The 23,209-nt window shown below is 41.8% G+C and overlaps 1 protein-coding gene across 7 annotated transcripts in view; it reads left to right on the top strand.

Annotated features, from left to right (window-relative positions):
* FBXW11 (F-box and WD repeat domain containing 11) overlaps nt 1-23,209 on the top strand; it is a 105,035-nt gene that overhangs the window by 56,168 nt on the left and 25,658 nt on the right. For all 7 annotated transcript variants that reach the window (XM_039329452.1, XM_039329451.1, XM_039329456.1 and 4 more), the window contains 2 exons: nt 2,557-2,619; nt 4,954-5,179. In XM_039329452.1, the coding sequence (XP_039185386.1) occupies nt 2,557-2,619; nt 4,954-5,179 (289 nt within the window). The remainder of the gene's footprint in view (nt 1-2,556; nt 2,620-4,953; nt 5,180-23,209) is intronic.

Below are 23,209 nucleotides of genomic sequence, written 5' to 3'. Positions count from 1 at the left end.
GTTAATTGTACTAACTGTCAAGAAGTTTCTCCTTAGTTCTAGGTTGCTTCTCTCCTTGATTAGTTTCCACCCGTTGCTTCTTGTCCTGCCTTCAGGTGCTTTGAAAAATAGCTTAATTCCCTCTTCTTTATGGCAGCACCATCGTAACTTTGAGAGGTCATTAAATAATGGTCATAAATAGAGAACTACCTGTACATCTATCACTGCTTGAAATATCTAAAATTAGAATCAAGTGCACCACATCAAGTGCAAATGATTAGAACATCATTAGAGAGGAACCTGTTTTGCTGAAACCTCAAGACATTTAGTTGGAGTGGCTCTTTGTTGTTAAAGCATGTGGTATCACCAGACTTAGATTGAAAATGCTCTCCGAGACCTGCAGATAGTTTATAGATGCCTTTGAGCTTGGGAAAGGTTTTTAAAAGACGGCCAAACAATTGGGCATCAATCATTCCACTGTCCAGAAGGTCTTCTATGAGTGGAGAAGTTTTTAAACAACTGTCAACTTGCCCAGACTGCCTCAGCAAGTTCAGATCAAGAGCAGAAGACAAGATGCTAAAAGAAATCTCTAATAAGAACCCTAGAATTTCATGCTGGGATCTACGGGAGCTCTTGCTTCCGTTGATAATCTAAATGCATGTCTACCATCATAAAGAATTTGTGCAAATTGGATCCACATGGGAGGTATTCTAAAAAGGAACCTTTGCTATCCAGAAAGAAGATCAAGGCAAGGCAAATTTGCTCACAAACACTTTAGGAAAGATCAGAACTTCTGGAACAGCGTGCTCTGGACAGATGAGGCAAAGATAAAATTTATTTGGCTACATGTTTGGTGAAAACCAAAGATAGCACATTTCACTAGAAGAACCTGATACCAACCCAAAAGCATGTTCTGGTTTGGGACTACTTGGCTCCATCACAGACTCCACTATGAATTCTTAATTGTATCAGAGGGCGCTTGAGGGTAATGTGAGAACAACTGTCAGAAGACTGAAGTTCAGCTGAAAGTGGGCCTTACAACATGACTATGATCCTAAACATTCTGGTTAATCCACCAAGGAATGGCTGGGGAATGGAGGGTTGCTAGAAATGAATTACATAGTTGAAAAGATCCTACATAGTAGAGTGGAGGGGGAAAAAAATCCTCCTAGTCCAGTGGTTCTCAACCTGTGGGTCGGGACTCCATTTGGTGTCGAACGACCATTTCACGGGGGTCGCCAAACAACGCAGTCTGCCATTTTTTTCCCCTCTTCCTTAGCTGTGCTACTCCCTTTTATTCTATTGGCTTTTGAAAGCCAACAGAATAGACTCTCTTGAATAGAGTCTAATTCTATTGGCTTTCAAAAGCCAATAGGAATTGTCCAGGCTGTCTCTGCCCTGCTGAGCCCGTCAAAAGTCCCATTCTGCAAACGGTGCTCCACCAGTTGAGTAGTCCTCGACTTACGACCGGCTGAGTAATCCTCGACTTACGACCGGTTGGGGGTCGCGGCATTAAAATGGTTGAGAACCACTGTCCTAGTCAATGTCAAAGACTGCTAGACAGTTAACAGTATAAGACAGACCTGGGTATTTTACAGTCCCCAGGCCCCCCTGGCCAGCTTGCCTGAAGTCAGTCGGAAGTTAGAAATCAAATGTGGATAAGTGAACGCATGCAGTACAACCATGGTTGCTTTTATTTTGAAGGAAACTGCTCCCCCCCCCTCAATTTGTGTATGTATGTGCCTATGCATCTACCTAGCCCTGTTGGTTCACCCTTCCAGAACACTCCCAGTTTGTTATGTGGCCCCATGGGGAAAATTAATTGTCCACCCCTGGTATGAGGAGATTAGGTTGTTTCTGCCAAAGGGAGCAGTGCCACGTTCTGTTTCTGCCAAGGGGGTCCTTATTTTTTCCACAGAAGGAAATGGCATGTCTGTTTATTTGTTGTTAAATAAATGATTGCAACATCTATTCTTCCTGGTTTTTTGTCCAGTTACATCACTTTTATTTTTATATACTGTTTGAACGAAGCTAATATATTACTATATCCAAATACGCTTGAAAAAAACCTCTATGTGGGGCTACTTCTTCACACGACTGTATGTCTGAATTATTTTCTGCTGTTACTTTTTCGATGTTTCCTGTTCTCTCGTTTCCCCCAAATGAGATATTTCTTCCGTGCTTTGGTGTATAGCTTCATGTACTGATTATTGCTATAGATATATTTTGAAAAGTTGGACTTGAAGTTCAAACCTTATGTCTGGAGAGAAGGTTAGATAAATGTGATAGTGTTATAGGCAGTTTAGTAGCTTTTATTAGACATCAAGGACTTTATTTTAGGCTCTCGTTTAAGATGGATTCTCCTGAAATGCTGGATTTCAGCTATTAAAAATAATGTTCCCTCCCCCCCTTGATAAATACATGTATTTGTGATGAAGTTAACTAGTGGTTAGCAATTCTGCTGCTACTATAGCTATTAAGTAGGATTGTATAGTGTGCAGGTGTGTCTGAGAAAAGATATGACATATTGAAATGTTCACAGAAGAAAACATACTTGTATTTCTTCTTTTTTTCCAGAACACGTCAGTAATGGAGGATCAGAATGAAGATGAGTCTCCAAAGAAAAACACATTGTGGCAGGTAGGCTTGATTCAAATTTCCTTAGATTTAATACTGTCTTTAATAATTTGCATAGTTGCTGTGGAAATGTTTTCTTTAATGCTGATTTTGTTTAGTACACTATTGAATAGGGAGCAGCTGTAAGAGCTTTTGTTTTGCTAATACTAAACAAGGTAGAATTGCTAAAGATATTTGCTTGATCACTTGAGGCCCCAAGAAGCTCAACCAAATTTCTTTAGAGTTGTTTATTAGTCTGCTGTACTATCTGATGTGTTTATACATACTATGGGTTCCTCTTTTTTTATGCGCACCTTCCTTACATTCCAGATCCTCTGCTTACATATTCAGAATTCCCTTCACTCTCTTTGATCTTTTTTCTTTTGCAGCTGATCTCATAGCTCTCTATAGCCACTAGGTGGTGCTGTAGGTACAAAAATCGAGATACATATCTCTAGAAGAGATCGTGAACCTTTTTGACATTAAGATTAATAGCTGTGGAGATAAACATTCGCTTGATGCTTGATTTTTATTTTATCTTGTATTCACGCTGTAGAGATTTGTCTACCCAGACAGTACAATACCAAACAAGGATGCTTAATTAGTCCTTGACTTTATATACGTTAGACAAAGAAACGTTTACTGATTTGGTACATCACCTAATCCATTCAAGCCTGTTTTTTTTTAATCAGAGCTTTTTTTGTAACAATTGGCAGTTCTTAACAACAGTTTGCTTGTATAAAATTTGTAAAATATTGCGGCAAATATTTGTATTTTGAATGATTATCTGCCATCCAAGTCCTTTTCAGTTTCTAGCAACCAATAGCTCCATCCCTAACCTGTCTTTTCAAATCTCCCAATGGGGCACTCATCTTCATCATAACTGAGACCATCCACTTTGCTGTTGGTTGTCCTCTTCTTTGCATTCTTTCCACCTTTCTCAGCATCAGAGCCTTTTTCAGAAAGCTGCACCTTCACATAATGTGTGTGAAACTTTGTGCAATGTGTCCAGACTTTGCACAATATGTCTGAAATTTGTACTTTAGTATGTGGTGAATGTTAGTAACAACTTATTTAGCCACAGTTACTGGATGAATAGATAAAGACTTTTAATTACTGTCAAGAATTTTATTAAGTATGTAGAAAATAAGATAAGATAACCTTTATTGTCATTTTTATGCTGTGGGCACAACGGCACACATCAAAAATGAAATTTAGTTGCTCTCAAAGTGAAACACATACATGACACACACCTAAACATACTATGAACAACATATCTATAGACTCACATCCCTACATATACGTAGCAAATAAATATTAAATACTGTCCATCTTGAATATATAAGAGGAAGCTTGAGAGTTCGCAAGGTTAATGCTGTATGGAATGAAACTGGCTGAATCTGGATGTTCTGCTTTGGATACCACGGAGCCTCCTCCCAGAAGGGAACAAGGAAAACAGGTGGTGAAGAGGATGTGTAGTGTCCCAGATAATCTTATGGACCCTGCTCAAGCAGCGCTTCTGTGCTATGTTCTGGATGGGAGGGAGGGAACTGCCAAATTTCAGCCATTCTCACCACTCTCTGCACTGCCTTCCTGTTTGAAACAGTGATGCCTCCAAACCAGACTGTGATGCTGTATGATAGTATTTATTCTGTATTTGGGAGAGGAGGATTAGAATAAATCTAGTGACAGTATTTCAATTGCTAATTTTTAATAACGAAAACCAGATGGAAACAAGTATATAAGAATGTATTAGGTCAAGAAAGATATATTACTGTATGGGGAAGGTGGATAGATTATATTCAGAAAAAATATGGAATTAAAAAGTTTTATTTATTTTATGAATGAATATCAAATATTATAGAGAATTGTTTTATAAGTTATGGAGTTAAAGGTTAATTATGATATTTTTTTTTCTTTCTCTTTTTTTTTCTTTTTTTTAATTATTATAATTTTCTTTTTCTTTCTTTTTCTTAACCCTGTATTCTGCTCTGGGAAGTGAAGGGAGGGGGGGTGGGGGTGGGAGGGAGAGAGGGTAAGGGGGGGGTCCTCTATTTTAAAATTTTATTGTATTTTTATAAATGATTGTATGTTTTAAAAAAATAAAAATTTTCAATTAAAAAAAAAAAGAATGTATTAGGTGATAAGAAATTTTCTCATTCAGGATTGGGGGGGGGGAGCGTACCAGTTGGTATTTGTTGAAAGTGAATCAAACTGTTTAGACTAAATGTATCACATGCAAAATGTGGATAACCAGGCTATTGCTATTAATATCTATAATAGAATATCTGTAATACAGTAATCTAAAAGTTGAAGAGGAAACTTAATTTTTTTCTATTTGTCTTTTTTATAAAACAGATAAGCAATGGAACTTCATCTGTAATAGTCTCAAGGAAGCGACCATCTGAAGGAAACTACGAAAAGGAAAAAGACTTGTGTATTAAGTATTTTGACCAGTGGTCTGAATCAGATCAGGTTGAATTTGTGGAACACCTCATTTCACGAATGTGTCACTATCAGCATGGACATATTAATTCCTACTTAAAGCCCATGCTGCAAAGGGATTTTATCACTGCTTTACCAGGTAGGTTTTGTTGCAAGTTGTAACAAAATATAAACTAAAGCGGTTAGATTAGATTACAAACTTAACAAATGTTATTAATCACTAAAGGAATTATTACATGCTTTGTTACTCCAGTCTGAATAATTGTGACGGCCACTGGATGCCAGTATTGTTCCATTTAAAGATACATTTTGAACTTTTGTGTTTTAAATTGAGTTGTTGCAAATTACTATATTAAGGCTTTCTCTAATTTTGAACCTCCACAAAGGATTGTACTCTATTGTACTTATCTGTGTTTTTTCTAGCTGCTATTGGAATCTTGTTTGGAAGTAAGGTGATATCTCTGCTCTTACAGCTGATCTACTTAGGGTTTTTTCTCTCCCTCTGACTTAAAAATTTTACATCTGTTGTCATTAGTAGTCTGTTCGGCGCTTTGAAGAAAAAATGTTGCGCGTGGGATTAGTTGTTCAGAACACCCTAACACCCCGATTCTAAATAGTTACTTGGAAATAAGTTCATTGTAGACCCTCCAACTTGGTCAAACTGTGGAATGTATTTAGAAAATGGGAATCCTAAAACGTGTCATTGTCCTCATATGAAATCTATAAACAAATTAGAAAGATACATTACAAGCAAAAGATGGTGAAACAGACTGGTTCCAGGTTGCAGAGGAGTGAGATATATTCTCTCTATATATTCTCCCCATAATTATTCAGCCTACATGCTGACCTTATATTAAGGGAAACTAGATTGGAAGAAAATGAGCATGTTTTTAAAATGGAGGAAGAAACATCAATTTTCTGTGGTATATTGATGACACTACTCTGCTAGCTGAAAAATTCAAAGATTTTATAAGCTCTAGTAATAGAGTTGTCTCAAACTGAAAAATGTGGGTGGCTAATAATAATAATACCTAAAAACTCAGACACTACCTTAATAGCTCCTAGGTCTTGGTTAAGACTTGAACTTTTAAGTTTTTACCAGTCCCAGTCAGTGAATCAAACTGAAGATTAAATCATCAACAACAACAACAATAATAATAATCTGAAGGAATCAAGATGCCTCACGAAAATAACATTAAGAATCTGGATGAAGGTGATTACTACAAATATATGGGTATCCTTCAAACTGACAACATTAACCATAGTGAAATCAAGGAAAAGATTAGAGGTAATACATCAAGAGAGTGAAGAAAATCTTAAAAGTCCAAACATCAAGGCAATTAACACCTGGGCAATTCCAATCATTAGATACACAGCTGGAATAGTAGACTGGAGTCAAGCAGAACAAAAAACAATGGATACGAAGACCAGAAAAATAATGACAATGAATCATGTCCTTCATCCTCGCAGTGACATTGACAGACTCTATCAAGGCAAATAGGTGGGCGTGGAATGTTGCAAGTATGTCAAATGGTTGAAGAAGAAAAAATGGCTTTGGAAAAATATCTGAAAGACAACGAAGAAGGGTTACTGACTACTGGAGAGACCAGACAAATGCATACAAAGCCAGAATTGAGAAGACAGCAACAGACAGTAAGCACCACCTATGCAAAGAAGCTGAACAAATAGTAGACCACCTGGTAAGCTGCTGCAAGATCGCCTAGACCAGGGGTAGGCAACCTTGGCTCTTTTATGACTCGTGGACTTCAACTCCCATGGCTGACTCAGGAACTCTGGGAGTTAAAGTCCACAAGTCATAAAAGGCCAAAGTTGCCTACCCCTCGCCTAGACCAACTACAAACAACAACATGACAAAGTAGCAACAATAGTGCATTGGAAGTTCTGCAAGAAATATCATTTGCCTGCAAGCAAGAATTACTGGGACCATAAAATAGAGAAAGTCATAGAAAAAGAATTAAAAGAAGTTAAATTGCTCTGGGACTTTAGAATTCAAACAGACAGGCACCTGCCACATAACACCAGAGACTTAACAATTGTCAATAAGAAAGACAAAAAAGTCTGGATAGTGGATGTGGCAGTGCCTGGAGACAGCAGAATAGAAGAGAAAGAACTGGAAATGATAACAAAATACAAAGACTTACAAATAGAAATAGAGCCACTATGGCAAAGGCAAGCAAGGGTAGTACCAATAGTAATACGTGCATTGGATGCAATCCCAAAATAACTGGAGCACCACTTGAATACCATTGGCATTGACAAATTTGCCATCAGTCAATTGCAAAAGGTGGCTTTAGCTTCCATCCTGTGATGATCTCTGTAACACCATCAAACATCAGGCTGACTGTGTGAATAACAACAACAACAATAATGTCAACCTCCAGTTGAAAAGCTGAACTAAGAAAAACACCAGAGCCATTAAGTCCTCTAATGTGATCTTTATTGAGCAGAATCATTTTGGTAGGTTCAAAGTGAAAGCTAGCTCTGAAGAAAAAGTGGGAAACAAGGAAAACAAGAAACAAGAAAAAGCTCTCTCCATCTCCCTCTCCGCTCTGTTGGCAAACTAGGGTTTGGGTTAAACCAGAAGCACGCAGCGGTCCTAAAGGCAGTAGGAAGGAGGAGGAGAAGAAGAAGAAGACCAGTCCCAAGCTATGAATTGAATTGAAGATTAAATCTTAAATAATAATTTGGCTGCTTAAGAACAAGCCTTGCTGACTAATTCCATTAAAGCAAAAATTCAAATACTTCAGTAACAACAGCAAATATCACTTGTGCAGTGAGAAAGATGAAAGAGTGAATCATCTTATCAGTGGCTGATAATCACAAACTGATTATCTATAACATCATGATTGAGTTGCCAAACTCATACATTGGAAGGTTTGCCAGAAGTTTGGTTTCGAATGCAGCAAAAATTACTGAGAGCACTAAGTTGACAAAATTCTTGAAAATGAACAGGTCAAGATCCTTGTGGAACTTTCAAATCCAAACAGACATACATCTGGCCCACAACACGCCTGACATCATTATGGTAGAAAACAAAAAAGTCTGGTTCATTGATATTGCAATCTCAGGTGATGCTCGAATTGAAGAGAAACAGCTGGAAAAAATTAACAAAATACCACAAATAGAATAGAACAGAATAGAGCAGAGCTGGAAGGGACTTTGTTGGTCTTCTAGTCCAACCCCCTGCTCAGGCAGGAAACCCTATACACCATTTTAGACAAATAATTGTCCAATCTCTTAAAAATTTCCAGTGTTGGAGCATTCACAACTTCTGGAGGCAGGTTGTTCCACTGATCAATTGTTCTAACTATCACGAAATTTCTCCTTAGTTCTAGGTTGCTTCTCTCCTTGATTAGTTTCCCTCCATTGCTTCTTCTCCTGCCTTCAGATGCTCTGGAGAATAGGTTGACTCCCCTCTTCTTTGTAACAGCCCCTCAAATATTGGAACACTGATATCATGTCACCCCTAGTCCTTCTTTTCATTAAACTAGACATACCCAATTCCTGCAACTATTCCTTATATGTTTTATCTTCCAGTCCCCTGATCATCTTTGTTGCTCTTCTCTGTACTCTTTCTAGAGTCTCAACATCTTTTTTACATCGTGGTGACCAAAACTGGATGCAATATTCCAAGTGTGGCCTTAACAAGGCATTGTAAAGTGGTATTAACACTTCACATGATCTTGATTCAATCCCTCTATTAATGCAGCCTATCACTGTGTTGGCTTTTTTTGGCAGCTGCAGCACACTGCTAGCTCATATTTAAGTGATTGTCCACTAGGACTCCGAGATCCCTCTCACAGTTACTACTATTGAGCAAGGTGCCACCTATACTATACCTGTGCATTTGTTTTTTCTTGCCTAAATATAGAAGCTTACTTTTTTCACCATTGAATTTCATTTTGTTAGGTAGGGCCCAATGTTTAAGTCTGTGAAGATCCTTCTGTATCTTAAGCCTGTCTTCTGAAATGTTGGCTATTGCTGGCAGCTTGGTGTCATCTGCCAATGTGATGAGTTCCCCATCTATTTCCTCATCCAAATCATTGATGAAGATGTTGAAGAAGCACTGGGCCCAGAACAGAGCCTCAGGGAATCCCACTGTATACTTCCCTCCATGTAGATGCAGTTCCATTGAGGACCACATTGAGTGTGGTTGGTCAGCCAGTTACAAATCCATCTGGTGGTAATGTTGTCTAACCCAGATTTTTCTGTACCTGAAGGGTTGCCTAGATACATGGAGATTTTGAACTTATTAGACCTGAATATTCTGACTTTGAAAAAAAAAAAAAAAAAACCAATCCCCCCCTAAAAAAAATCTTACTTGGGACTGCCTATATCAGTGATGGCGAACCTTTTAGAGACCGAGTGCCCAAACCACAACCCCAAACCCACTTATTTATCACAAAGTGCCAGGGCTGCATCAGCATTGTGGTACCCTGGGGGGGGGGGTAGGAAGGCACCTCTGAGTGCCGCCTCTGGCATGCAAAAACTGGGGGGCGCAAAAATGGGCCACCATGCTGCAAGGTGCAAAAACGGCCGCTGCTGTATCACAGGGTGCAGATACAAGGTGTTGCATCATGCAGGAATGGGGCGGGGCTAGTGAGTATCACGCAGGCACTAGCCCCACCCCATTTGCAGTGCAAAATGCTTCCCCCTCCCTTTTCTTCCAGTCCAGCAATGGTTGGTGACCTCTGCTTTACCACCTCTACTTGAGCTTGCTAGTCGGCCGCTTCGCCTCCTTTGTGCTGGGTGGGTCTCCTGCTCTGGGCGGCGATGGCAGCCTGATGGACCTGCTGCTTGCGGTGGTGCGTGTGCCAACAGAGAGGGCTCTGAGTGCCACCTCTGGCACGTGTGCCATAGGTTCGCCACCACTGGCCTACATATTCAGTTGTTAGGTCCTTGGTTAGGACTTGAACTGTTAAATTCTTACCAGTCCCAGACTATGAATCGAATTGAAGATTAAATCAATAATAATAATGCATCGAACTGAAGATTAAATCAACACCAATAATAATACAGATATCTGCAAATAGAAATAGAATGATTGTGGCAAAACAAAGCAAAGATAATAACAGAATTGGAAAGGTCCTTGGAGGTCTTTTAATCCAATCCCTGCTCAAGCAGGAAACCCTGCACCATTTCAGACAAAGAGGCACCTTGGATGCAATCCCAAAAGAACTGGAGCACCATTTAAACTCCATCAGCATTGACAAATTCACCATCGGTCAATGGCAAAAAGCAAACTTTACTCAGAACAGCTTACATCCTGCAACAATATCTCTTAAAACCATTAACATCCACATCTGCCTATCCTAAGTCCTTGGAAAGGACTCGATAGGTGGATAAAAATGCCAGACGCAATCTGAACATCTGGCTGACTGTGCAATGAACCATAATAATAGAACCAAGAAGTACAGTAAAAATGGAACTAAAGTTAAACGCAGAGAAGGCCAAACACATCATAATAGGCACAACAACCAGCCTTAAGAATTGTCAGTGAAGATATTGAAATGATAGACATCTTCTGCTTTTGGGGATCAACCATCCTAAAAGCGTCGTTAAAAGATACGAAGGACAGATTAGGGATAGCTCATCTTGGAGAGTGCCTGTGGTTCAACACCAACCCAATGGCATGTAATCAATCAGGCAGGCAGTTTGATATTCTTTGCTTACGTTTGTAGAAATGATTTTAAATAAATGGCTTCCCTTTGACCCCTGAAATATCAGTTTATCACTAATATTGTTATCACTCTTAAGTTCCTTCAAGTGATGCTTCAAAGAGAGAGAGAGAACTGAAGAGAACCTTGTTTTTATTGTCTTTTTGTAATATTCAGCCAAATGTGTAAGAATGATAATTGGATGACAGCTATGCTAGTGATTCATTCCCTCTGCTAGTGGGTTGGTTTTTCATGATGGTTGTCCTTAGCTTTTGATTCTGACTTCAGGTCTCTTTATTCTATGCTATCTTCTTGTCTTGCTTATCTTTTTTTCTCTTTATCATATATAAACTAGCTAATTCATGGTTGCAATATTTGACTCTTAATTTTATTTCCCCCACCCTAGTGCTCTTTCCATCACTTGGAACCAGAGCCATTTCTTTTATTTTCAGTACTTTCTTAATGATCCATTTCCTTCGCAGTCTATAATTTTTTATTAAACATTTTTCCTGACCTGCTGCTGCTTGATGTTCCCCAGATTCATCCCCGCTATCCGTCTTTTTAACTTCTTACTTTTCTTTTCCTTGGCCTTCTCTATTTTTTTCCTCTCTGTATTATTAGCTGTCTGGTAGGATGTGCAAAATATTTTAAATTCAATACTGAATACACACCATTTGGTGTTTATCTTACACTCAAAATGCATGTCCTGAATTCAAATTGCTGCTAAGGGATGGGTCACTTTAGAAGTATTTCAGCTTCAAAGTGGTTCTGTTTCGAATTTGGGAGTCATTCAACATTATTTAAACAGCTTGTTTCGAATGCAGAGGAACCGTTCCGAATTTGAAAAATGGGTTTCAAACTTGAAACATGATACAGTACTTTTTTTTATTTAAAATGGTTCCATTTTGGAATGTGTACACCCATAATCTCTTGCATGAAATGCATTTAATTTTCTTTATAGCCACGATGCACCTGCATTTTTCAAAAATAAGTTTGATTTTCTTTTCCATATACATTTTTCAAACATTTGTAAAATTGCAAGTTGGGAAGGAAAGGCAGCCCTGTTCCTTTCCCTTTCTTTTCCCTCCCCCACTCCCTCTGTACAACTGAAAGTAAGCAGAGTTGCACTTAACTGCTGGAGAGAAATTTCAGCCTTGCATATAAGGCCAGTGTTTATACTAAGGAGAGCCTGGCCCTTCTGCACAAGGTTGCCTTGCTAATTCCCCTTATCTGAAGTATTGCAGGGAATGTGCGTTTTACCAGCAGATTCCCGAAATCAGAGATCCCCAACCTTTTGGTAACCAGGAACCGGTTCCCTGGAGAAAAATTTTTCCGTGGACTGGAGGGTGCGCGGTTTTGTGTGCTGCCTGCATCTTGAGGACGGGACTTTGCTTGTTTGTGCAGTCCGGTTGCTGGCATGCCACAGCCCGGTACTGGTCCACGGACCGGGGGTTGGGGACCCTTGCCCTAAATGCTTTAGCTCTGGATTGTTGGGAATTAATGCAGTCTCCACCCCCTAGGGCAGGGGTATCAAACTCAATTTCATTGAGGGCCACATCAGCATTGCAATTGCCCTTGGGGGGGGGCGGGTGGGTATGGCCAGGATGGGTGCAGCCTACTGGTGGGCGTGGGAGTGGGTGTGGCATACTGGGTGGGCATGGCCAGCTCTACATCGTTCATGTCAGTTGCCTGTGGAGGCGTGGGCAGGAGTGGGACAGATCTCAGGGTCTCTGGCAGAAGGGGGTGGGACCAGGGCAAGTGCCAAGGCATGGTCCACTGGAGGAGCCTCATTGTTCCTCTCAGGCCATGTGGGGAGGCTGGATGGTGATGCGGGCTGCCTGGAGCCCTGGGCAGCAGAGGCCAAATGCCCAGCCTGGCCTCGAGCACCCACTGCACCAAGCCCAGCCCCACTTCCCCAAGGGGGCGCCCAGCTGTACTTACCTCCTCCTCAAGGCTGCTGCTTCTGTGCTTGCTCTCCTTAGCCAGGTTGTTCATGATGGGTACCAGGGCAAAGTCAGAGGGAGATTGAATGCATTTCAGCATAGAGGGCCATCACAAAATTGTACATTGGCTCCCGGCTGGCCGGCCTGGGCCAGGGCCAAGGCAGTGGGGGCCGTTCCCTCACTATTTCCAGGATGGCTTCGCGGGCCACATGAAACCACTTTGTGGGCCGCATCTGTCCCCTGGGCCTTGTGTTTGACATGTCTGCCCTAGGGTCTGGAAGCCAAGTGGAGTCCAAACTCAGAAAGAATATATTGACCTCAAGTCATTCTGGTTGCACTGCCTACTCAGACTAGTACCAGAGTACAACTACAGGTCTAAATGTTCAATCTTCTGGAAAGCCTTGCCTGGAAACAGTTATTCCAAAGAACATATTTATTAAGAACAATAATAAATCCCAAGATTTATTAAGAATGAAATTACAGGAATAGCGGAAGAATTCCAGCAAGTTACTCTATTTTCAAAAGAGAAACACATACACACAGACACACACACGGTGATTAAGAGAGGAAGATTGTGCTATTTTTCTTTACACAGTTGCTGTATAAAGGGGATAAGGTTTATCCTTTTTAATGGAGGAGAGGCAGATTGCACCTGCTAGCTGTGTGAAGTAGCCTTTTACCAATGTGATACCCAGCTCTCATACTTTTTAACAATTCTGGCAGGTCACGTGAGCATGCTTCCAGTTTACTTTGTCGACCTTCTTATTATAGTGGAGACAATTGATGATTGGCATCTATGCTCAGTTCCTATCACATGTTATATGCAATTTTTCCATCTCACTATTGGCTAACATCAGGAACTCCTACAACTCCTGATATTCACTGGTTGTCCTGAGAATGGGCTGTCCACCACCCATACCACATATTTATTTATGATAGCTTCAATCTTATTCCTGGAGCCCAAATTCCTATGAAACACCTATAATTGTTGTCAAATACAGAGTTATGTTTCTTAAAATATTAAGACTTAACAAGAAGGTTTTATCTCTCCTTCTGATTTCCTTGGTTGTGCACTCACCTTTTCTTGACAAAAGAAGTAGGATAGTTCCTTAAGATAATCCATGGAGGTTATTATCTCTTTCTCCAAATTTCTGAACTCTTGAAAAGTATTAATTTTTACTATGGAGTGTTTCAGAAAAGCTTACAGTTTGGTTTATACAAAAATGTCCGGTGAAAGTTTGAATATTCGGTAATGCCTTTAGGATTGGTCAGGGGTAGGCAACCTTGGCTCTTTTCTGACTCGTGGACTTCAACTCCCAGAATTCCTGAGCCAGCCATGCTGAGGGGAAAAGGAGAGGTTTCCAAGCTGAGCCATGCTGGCTCAGGAATTCTGGGAGTTGAAGTCCACAAGTCATAAAAGAGCCAAGGTTGCCTACCCCTGGGATTGGTAAACAATCTGTCAGTCTTTGAAAGACATATGAATCATGCTTGCTATGATTTTCTGGACGAATTGTTGATAGCCTATTTAGATGATTTGTGGACTTAGTTAGAGGCTCATTCTCTCCATAATCAAGCTTGAGCAGTTCTTTAATGCCTTCATGGCAACAATCTCTATGCTAAGCCAGAGAAATATGCCTTACATTTAACTATATTAGATTTATTAAAGCTGTTAGAGTTTTTGGATGTAGCTGATTAAAATATACTCAATGTTATCTTGGCAGTGACTCTTTACACTATCAAAGACATATATAGCATTTCCTGAGATTTTCCCACATTTACCATAAGCTAATTCATGACTTTATGGTTTCGACAAGGTTGGATAATAATGATTTTTTAAAAAATGGATTTTTTAAATTTAAATTGGATTTTTTTTATTTTTATCAAATTTATTTGCAATATTTACATTTTTTGTGAACATATTCAGTGAATCCAAGCTCTGCAAGCTGAGATAACATGCACTGCATTGATGCATTCATACAATTTCATGGTAATCATGAGATAAATCATAAAACAAAGTTCAGGAATATTCCTTTATCCCATTGTTTTGCAAATCTAGAGAAATGAATCTGTACCAGGCTCTTAAGTATTTTAATTAAATAAAAGAATTTGAGTAGTTCTCCAACTACGTGTGATTAACCCATTAACCTAAAATCAGTTCTGATATCGCTGTTTTACTAACCTTGACAGCTTATTATTCTAAATAGGAAACCTTCATTTTGTTTGCAAATAATAATATTAAAGATTCCAATTACCAGCAGGAATGAGTCCATACATTTAAAGAGCACCTGTCATTTCAGATGCATCATGGCAGCGCCTGTTGTGTCAACTGCCGAATCTCCAGCCATCCCATTAAAGCAGTGGTTCTCAATTTGTGGGTTGGACCCCATTTGGGGTCGAATGACCATTTCACGGGGGTCGCCAAACCATGCTGTCTGCCATTTTTTTCCCTTTTCCCTAGCTGTCCTACTCCCTTTTATTGGTGGCCACATCCACTTGGGGGTCACCACAACGTGGAGAACTGTATTATGGGGTCACGGCATTAGAAAGGTTGAGAATCACTGCATTAAAGCGAATGGGACTGTCAGTGAGTCCTCAGTGGGCCAGAGGAGGAGCCGCCGTGGGACAGAGATGACAGTTGCTCTTTTAAAATTATGATTTAAATTGAGTCGATTTAAATCAGTGGTTCTCAACCTGTGGGTCGGGACCCCATTTGGGGTCGAACGACCATTTCACAAGGGTCGCCAAACAACGCAGTCCACCATTTTTTTCCCCTTTTCCTTAGCTGTGCTACTCCCTTTTATTCTATTGGCTTTTGAAAGCCAATAGAATAGACTGTCTTGAATAGAGTCTAATTCTATTGGCTTTCAAAAGCTAATAGGAATTGTCCAGGCTGTCTCTGCCCTACTGAACCCGCCAAAAGTCCCATTCTGCAAACTGTGCTGCACCAGTTGAGTAGTCCTCGACTTACGACTGGTTGAGTAGTCCTCGACTTACGACCGGTTGGGGGTCGCGGCATTAAAAAGGTTGAGAATCACTGATTTAAATCAAGCCTCTTTACTAGTGATTTAAAATCCACCCTGGTTTTGACCCTACTGTTGGCTTGTTCATGAAGAAGGATATCCCCTTTAAGTGAGCTTTCAATCCAAACTGACAATCCATTTCAGTCTGTCTCCATCCATTTTCTGCCTACCACTTTACAGACTGAGGTCTCTAATTGTGCCTTGGGAACTATGTTTTTACAATCCTCCTCGTGACTTCTGCTGGCCTTGGGTCGGAGTAGAAGTCAAGAATTACATCTCGTGCCATATTTGTCGCCAAGCCTCTGATGGGCAAACCTACAGGTCTCCTACAGTCCCTCCTCGTTCCACAGAGGCTGTAGAACAGTGTTTCCCAAACTTGACAATTTTAAGGCATGTGGACTTCAACTCCCAGAATTCCACAGCCAGCGTTGCTGGCTGTGGAATTCTGGGAGTTGAAGTCCTCATGCCTTAAAATTGTCAAGTTTGGGAAACACTGCTGTAGAACATGGCTTCCTGGGGGCTTACTTAACTGACCTGTTACTGTCAATATTTCAGTGCTATTTTAGTGGTATTTCTTTTTTCTAAAAAGTCCTTCTTTGTGATTTTCTCCCTACATCAGGAGAACTCATTTGTTCAGGCAATGAACACACACACACACACACACACACACACACACACACACTAACTCTTGATAGTTTGGGGGCTACTTTGCCCATGTTGCCATTAGTATTATTTAATTTTTAGTTATTCAAACATTTAATTCCCTATTAAAGTATTTGGAACACATTGATCGCAAGCATTTTCTATTATTAACTCTCAATTTTGGGGGGGTGGGTGGGCTTTGTGGCAAGTATAAACTTCTTTACTGGAAACACAGGAAATTGTCTCCTCGATGTTACTTCCGAACTGTAGAACATATCTATTTTTTTAAGGTTTGAATGCTGTTTTTGACTAAAACCAATTGCAGCACAGAACTCTCTTATTGGGCTCAGAAGCTAAGCTGGGTCAGGCCTCTTTAATACTTGATTAGGATGGAAGACCAGGCGATAGAAAGCTATACCAAACTACTTACGTATTGCTGCTAAGGAAGCTACCTAGAAAAATGCTAAAGTCAGGTTTTACGTGAAAGATTTCCCCCCCCCCCAATAGTGCTGCTATTAATAGAAGTCCAAGCCTTGATATTTTTCTTGTTACCATTTTATTTTTGGATTCCTGCACACCATACCACCTCCTAGGACAGGGGTAGGCAACCTTGGCTCTTTTATGGCTCGTGGACTTCAACTCCCACAATTCCTGATCCAGGAATTCTGGGAATTGAAGTCCACGAGTCATAAAAGAGCCAAGATTGCCTACCCCTGTCCTAGGTGGTTTTTTCAGGAAGGAGATAGAAAATATTTTGAATAAATAGGCACCCCCGTAGCCATTCCACAGAAGCTTTGCTTTCTGTGTTCTAGAGCAATTATAGAAGGGTGCATTGTTTGGGGAACCATTTGCAGTGCAAAACAAAGATGCATTATGCTCGAAGAGCTGTTTCCATCTTCTCTGGCTTACTTGGTTAATTTTGTAATCTTAAGCATTATGTTACTAGCCCCAATAACAAGCACTAATCGTCCTAGAAAAAATTATGTTCAATTGTAATTTTTAAAATCTTACCGGTAAAGAAATGGGGAAGGTGGGGTGGGGGGGGGGATGGTGTTTGCATAATCCTGAAGGACATATAAACGGCCGTGACAGTTCATTCTCTCAGCTGTTCTGAATTAATCTTATAATTGGCTACTCACTGTAACATAAAAACAAAACGTTCTGAAAAAAGATAGTTTTATATAAACTGAGAATAGTTCAGCTAGTTTCCTCGTGCTACCATCCTTCCTGAAAAGTGCACCTGTCTACATACACATAAAATGGAAAATATTTGTGGTTTCTGGCTTCTTTTTAATGGAAAAAGTGATAATTACAATATGAACTTTTCAAAAAAAAATTGTAGTAGAATGTTTAGTCTGCATAGACTGTTCTTGTCAAGTTAGTTGCAGTTAGCATGTTAGTGGCGAAGGCATTTGTTTCAAACTTCAGGCAAGCTATAGTGTCACATGATTTAGATGATGTTGCTAGAGTTGTGGCTGTTCCTAGACTCATAAGTGTCAAGTTTGGGTTTGGCCTGCTGGTTACAGAGAAAGAGGAGGGGGGGGGTTACCAAACATATTTTTCCCAGTATCTTAGAATACAGTCACAGATTTCCTCCACCCAGTCTTTTCCTATATAATCAGAAAGCTATAAATGGATGTAAATGTTTGTGTGGGCTGTTTAATTTGTAGTTATTTTGCATCAAGTCATATGTTTTAACGGATCCCTGATATTCTTCCTTGTGGATCTAGCATAAAATAATGAATTTAATAAATAAAGGTAAGTAACGGGGCCATTCAGACCCCAAGACTGAATGAACGATGAATGTGAGAAAGCATATTGTTGATTTAGGGGGGGGGGAAGCATGATAAAATGAATAGGCCTGAATTATAGAATTTTCCAGTAATGTGGAGTTAAAGTTGGTATGGTCTATTTTGGAAGGTCTTGCAAGCCTTGCAAGAGGCCAGGCCAAGCTAAGCATGTTTCATCTGTAGCAGGAGGAAGAAGATGCAAAGTCAGTTGGAGGCAGTGGAGTTCAGGGTGGCCAGAAGGGCAGAGATAGGGAGAGATAAATTGGTGGGGGAGGAGTTGAAGCAGAGGCAAGTGTGGTAGGGCAGGAGAAGCATGAGGTCCTCATCTAAACGTGGCACAGCCCTGGCCTAACAACTTCTACCAGGACTGGTGAAACTGCTGTCTCTAAGTGAAGCGGTTATATGAAGTTTTGCCTAATGAAAATATCACTTAACAATAGAAATTCTAGTTCCAATGACGGTCGTTAAATGAGGACTACTATTCAAGATGGTCCTACTGGTGGTGATTTCCCCCCCCCCTCCCATCAAGAAGTTGCCATTGAATGTTCTGGTCTTCACTCTTCCCTTTGGGGGAAGGTATAGAAAAGATGGTAGCTCAGAACCTGACTATCTGTCTCTTTCTGTTTATATCTTCCTTCTTATAGATATAAAAGGGTAATCAGGCTTCAGAGCCCTATGTTGTACATCACCTAGAGTAGCTTTAGATCACAGGTATCAAACTCGCGAATCGCAACTTTTTTTTACATTGTTGGGGTGGGCGCGGCCTCCGTATGATGCAATTGGCACGCGGGCCGGCAGTTTGACATCCCTGGTTTAGATGATTGAAGCGGCTTATAAATTGAATACAGCAGTCCTTGTGAATTGTCTGTCTGTCTCTTTCTCTCTTACACACAAACACACAGGGAGGGAGGGAGGGAGGGAGAGAGAGAGAGAGAGAGAGAGAGAGAGAGAGAGAGAGAGAGAGAGAGAGAGAGAGAGAGAGAGACAGACTGTGAACATTGTTAGTTGCTGCTGTCTATCGCATTCAAAGTTATCTCATTTAGCAACACCCTGGCATGCATGTTGTCAGGCGCAGAAATTTGGGCATGTCAGAATAACTTTTTTTACTATCGTTTATTATTGTCATATTTGTGAACAGTCACTATCAAAAGCAGTTGCTAAACAAGGACTACATGTATATAAATAAAATACATGCTAGGAACATTCCCAATGTATCTTTATATGGGATACTTTATGGATACTTTATTTATGAATAATCGATGATTCCTTCAATGCAGCAGGTAATAGGTATCTGAACTCTATATCAAAGACTAAGGCAATTGTGTTTGATAGAGAATATGGAATCAATGACGGCATGTTAAATATGAATGGCAAAAAAAAACCTAGAGCAGGTATATAACCGTTTGTTGCTTGATGGGATGTTTACTAAAAAAAAGAGAGAGAGAGAAAGTGGATGGAGAAACTTTAATACATGCAAATGCGGGTACAAAGAAAGTGCTTAGCATATGGTCTGTTTTGAGGACCATGTTTTGTGGAAACATGAGAAAATGATTTTGTATAAGAATATACTTATGCCCAGTTATCTTTTCTTCTTTGTTTTAACAATAGCTGGATTTGTGCTGATCTTGTTTTTCAATAACTATATAAGATTTAACTCTCACAGTACTTTAGCCTTGCCCTACTCATCCCATGACACTTCTTGACTAAAGTTTACGAAGGTATTTTTGATGCCTTCTCCCCACCCTAGGTATTTGAGTTATTTGAGGAAATCGGAGCCAAACGTTTTGAGGATCACAGTAGTCTGTGAAGGCATCTCCTGAAGCATCAGGACTGTAATGTGGAGAGTGGTTGAGAATGGGAATGGGAGGTAGAGGCTTCAGTTCTCCAGCAGGATGGCTGTAGAGTCCAATGGATGGGTTCTATGACAGCCTTCCTGCCCGGCAGACTGGGTAAAAACTTTGGCCACACCCTTCCTTTGGGCGTGACCCCAGTTTTGACTCAGTCTCGAAGCCTGGTAGAAGTGCGAGAATCAGCTCTTAGAAAAAGAAAGAATTTCACCCAAAAAAGACAATCTCCTCTTCCACATTCTAAATTGGCAAGCTAGGATCACTGGCAACTAACTCGGAGCCATTACCGGACACCCATTCAGGATCGTCGGAGTGGTGAGAGTATCCGCAGGGCGGCTAGCCAGGGGGGCTCGGGTCGGCCACCGGATCGCTCGCCGATCTCCGGCCCGCCAAACAGCTGATTGATGTTTGATTGCTTGATGGTTTGATTCCATTCGGCCGACGGAGGCGCCGCTCGGCGCTAAACAGCCGAGCGGCACGGGAAATAACAGCCCCATTGGCCAACAGAGCCGCGGCGCCGCTCGGCATTGAAGCAGCTGAGCGGCGCGAGAAGTTCTGACCGGCCGGCAGAGCCACGGCGCCGTTCTTCTCCTGAGCGGAGAGGCCCAGCCCCTTTAAGGCCGAAAGAGCAACCTAACCGGCGATCCCCTTCTTGCTGGAAGGATATTAAGGAGTTCAGAGCGGCAGTTAGGATCCGCCATTTTTTTGAGCCTCGTGGCTTCCACCGGCTACTATTGGGAGGCGTGGCTTCCTCCCATTCGCCATTTTAAACGAGCGGATTAACCCGCCGTTTTCCTTTGTGGGTGGGCCTACCATCCGGAGCTGTTTCCCTTGCTCATAAAGAAAGAATCCCTTTGTACAAATTGCCTGACGGAGGTTACCTACAATACATTGTGGCAAGAGGAAGGAAGAGGGGAAAAAAGACGAACTGCCTTTTCTGATCGTGGTCTGTTGCCACAGCCACAGATTGGGGAGAAATATTGACTATATTGGGTCTGGACCTAAGTAAGGAGGTGAGGAGGAATAATTTTTATCTAACTGTTCCTATTGTGACCTTTAGTCACCGCCTTACAGGATCTTCTTGTCCAAAGGATCCTGTCTGTCCGGCCATTGTTTGTCTGTGCAGAGGAGGACTTTCAGTCCCAATTATCTGCGACTGATCTGCGTACCCTAATTCCCCACTCCAGGTATTGCCTACTCTGGGTACCTGGCACAATGGCAGACAATGTCTCGTATTCAGCCATGCAGGTCCCCCAATTGTCCCCCCCCACAACAACAACAAAAACGCAGATCCTCTGAGCCGGAGGTGGGGGGGGAAGAAGAAGGCTAAAACAAAGCACCTTACTCAAAAGGGACAATCTAAAATGGCTGAGCGAGAGGCCTTGAGGAGACATTTGGCTCTAGAACGACAATTTACCAGGGCACAGAGGTCCAGTTCCAATGGGACAAGTATGGTTTTCCCTGTCCCTTTGGTGGCACCCACCCCAGAACCTACTGCCCAGGAGGTTCTCAAAACTTGGTCTCCTCCCGGGGAAACTGAACAGTTGGATTCCTCCAATCCCTCCTCACCAGCATCTTCACCCGACCATACTCCCACTGTTGCCACGTCCAGTGACAGAGCGCAGGAGGACATATGGTCGGCACAATTTCAGGCATTCATGCAGGATGCCTTTTCCCAGTTCATGGCTTCTAAGGGGCAAGTGGCCTTTCACACACCCCATAAGGGACGAAGTAGGCCGCCCCCTACTAACATTTCTGAGACTTCCTCTCAAATAGGAGAGGGCGACTCATTAGACCTGGATATGTCAGACATGCCCCTTTCGGAGGATGAGGGCACCGCACCTGAGCAGGCGACGAGCTCTGGCCTCTTTGATCCAGTGCTCCTCAAATCACTTCTGATAAAGGCAGTCTCTACGGTCAGCCTGACATCAGTACAGAAAGAGAAGCCTTCTACAAGCAAGGAGGCCAATCCTCTATTTGCCAAAAAAGTCCCACAGGACAAGTACATTCCCTGTCCTGAGGTCTTCCTGACCACGGTAGAGGAACAATGGTCTTCCCTTGCAAGCCCACCGGCACCCAACAGCCTGGAAAGAAAGCTGTTCAATCTCTCTCCCTCCTTCTCGGATATGTTAGAGGTTCCTACGGTAGATAACCCCTTGATCTCATTATTTTCTACCTCCGCGATTCCAGGAGACATGGCGGAGGCCTTGAAACCTGAAGAAAAGAAATTTGAACACTCCCTCCGTCGTTCACACATGGCTGCAGCCTGGGCGGCCAAAGCAGCTACTTCATCATCATTCTTCGCGAGGGCCTGTATTATGTGGCTGAGGGAACTGCAAAACACCGTGCCTCCAGATCAGGTCAGAATACAACAAACCTTGGCCAAGATCCTCGCGGCCTCTCAATTCATGGCTGACGCTTCGCTGTACGCAACAAAGTACGCGGCAAGATCCATCGCGGCCACAGTGGCCTCGCGTAGACTACTGTGGCTCAAAAATTGGAAGACAGACCTGAGGTCCAAGTGGCGTCTCTCAACGTCCAAATACAGTGGAGCATTATTTGGATCCATACTGGACCCACATGTCAGTGAAGGCAGAGATAAGAGAAAGATTCTAGTACACCCATCAAAGAAGTTAGATAGGAGAGGCAATCAAGAGTTCCGGAGGCAGGGCTTCCGTCCAGGAAGCCCCTGGGACTGGAGACAGCCCTTTCGGTCAGGGCAATCCTGGGACTGGCCCAGAGGCTCACGATCCTTCTACCCGAGGCAGGATCGGCTCCAGGATCGCCAAAACATGGGAGCCAGAGGCCAGTTCCAGTCCAGACGTCCATATAGGGGATCAGGAGGCAGATCCTTTAAGCGCACCAAGTGACGCCAGACAGGACACACCCATAGGGGGTCGGTTAGGGAATTTCACCGAGGTCTGGGAGCAGACCACTACCGACGCCTGGGTCTTGGAGACGATCAGACATGGCCTGACCTTAGACTTTTGTTCTCCCCCACCAAACCGGTTCATCAGATGTCCCATCTCCAGAAAGGTACACAAGGCAAGGTTGGTAACCTCGGCCATAGCTCACCTCCTGTCAATCCAGGCCATAGAGAGTAACAAAGGGAGAAGAAGGAAGAGGATTCTATTCCATCCTCTTTGTGATCCCGAAGACATCCGGAGGGTGGAGAGCAATATTGGACCTGAAGGGCCTGAATCATTATGTAAATTACAGGAGGTTCAAGATGCAGTCCTTGAAATCCAT

The sequence above is a fragment of the Crotalus tigris genome, unplaced genomic scaffold, assembly GCF_016545835.1.
Source record: "Crotalus tigris isolate CLP2741 ecotype Arizona unplaced genomic scaffold, ASM1654583v1 scf7180000024397.1630199, whole genome shotgun sequence".
Lineage (NCBI taxonomy): Eukaryota > Metazoa > Chordata > Lepidosauria > Squamata > Viperidae > Crotalus > Crotalus tigris.
Note: the sequence above shows the minus strand (reverse complement) of the source record. Positions and strands in the feature narration are given on the sequence as shown.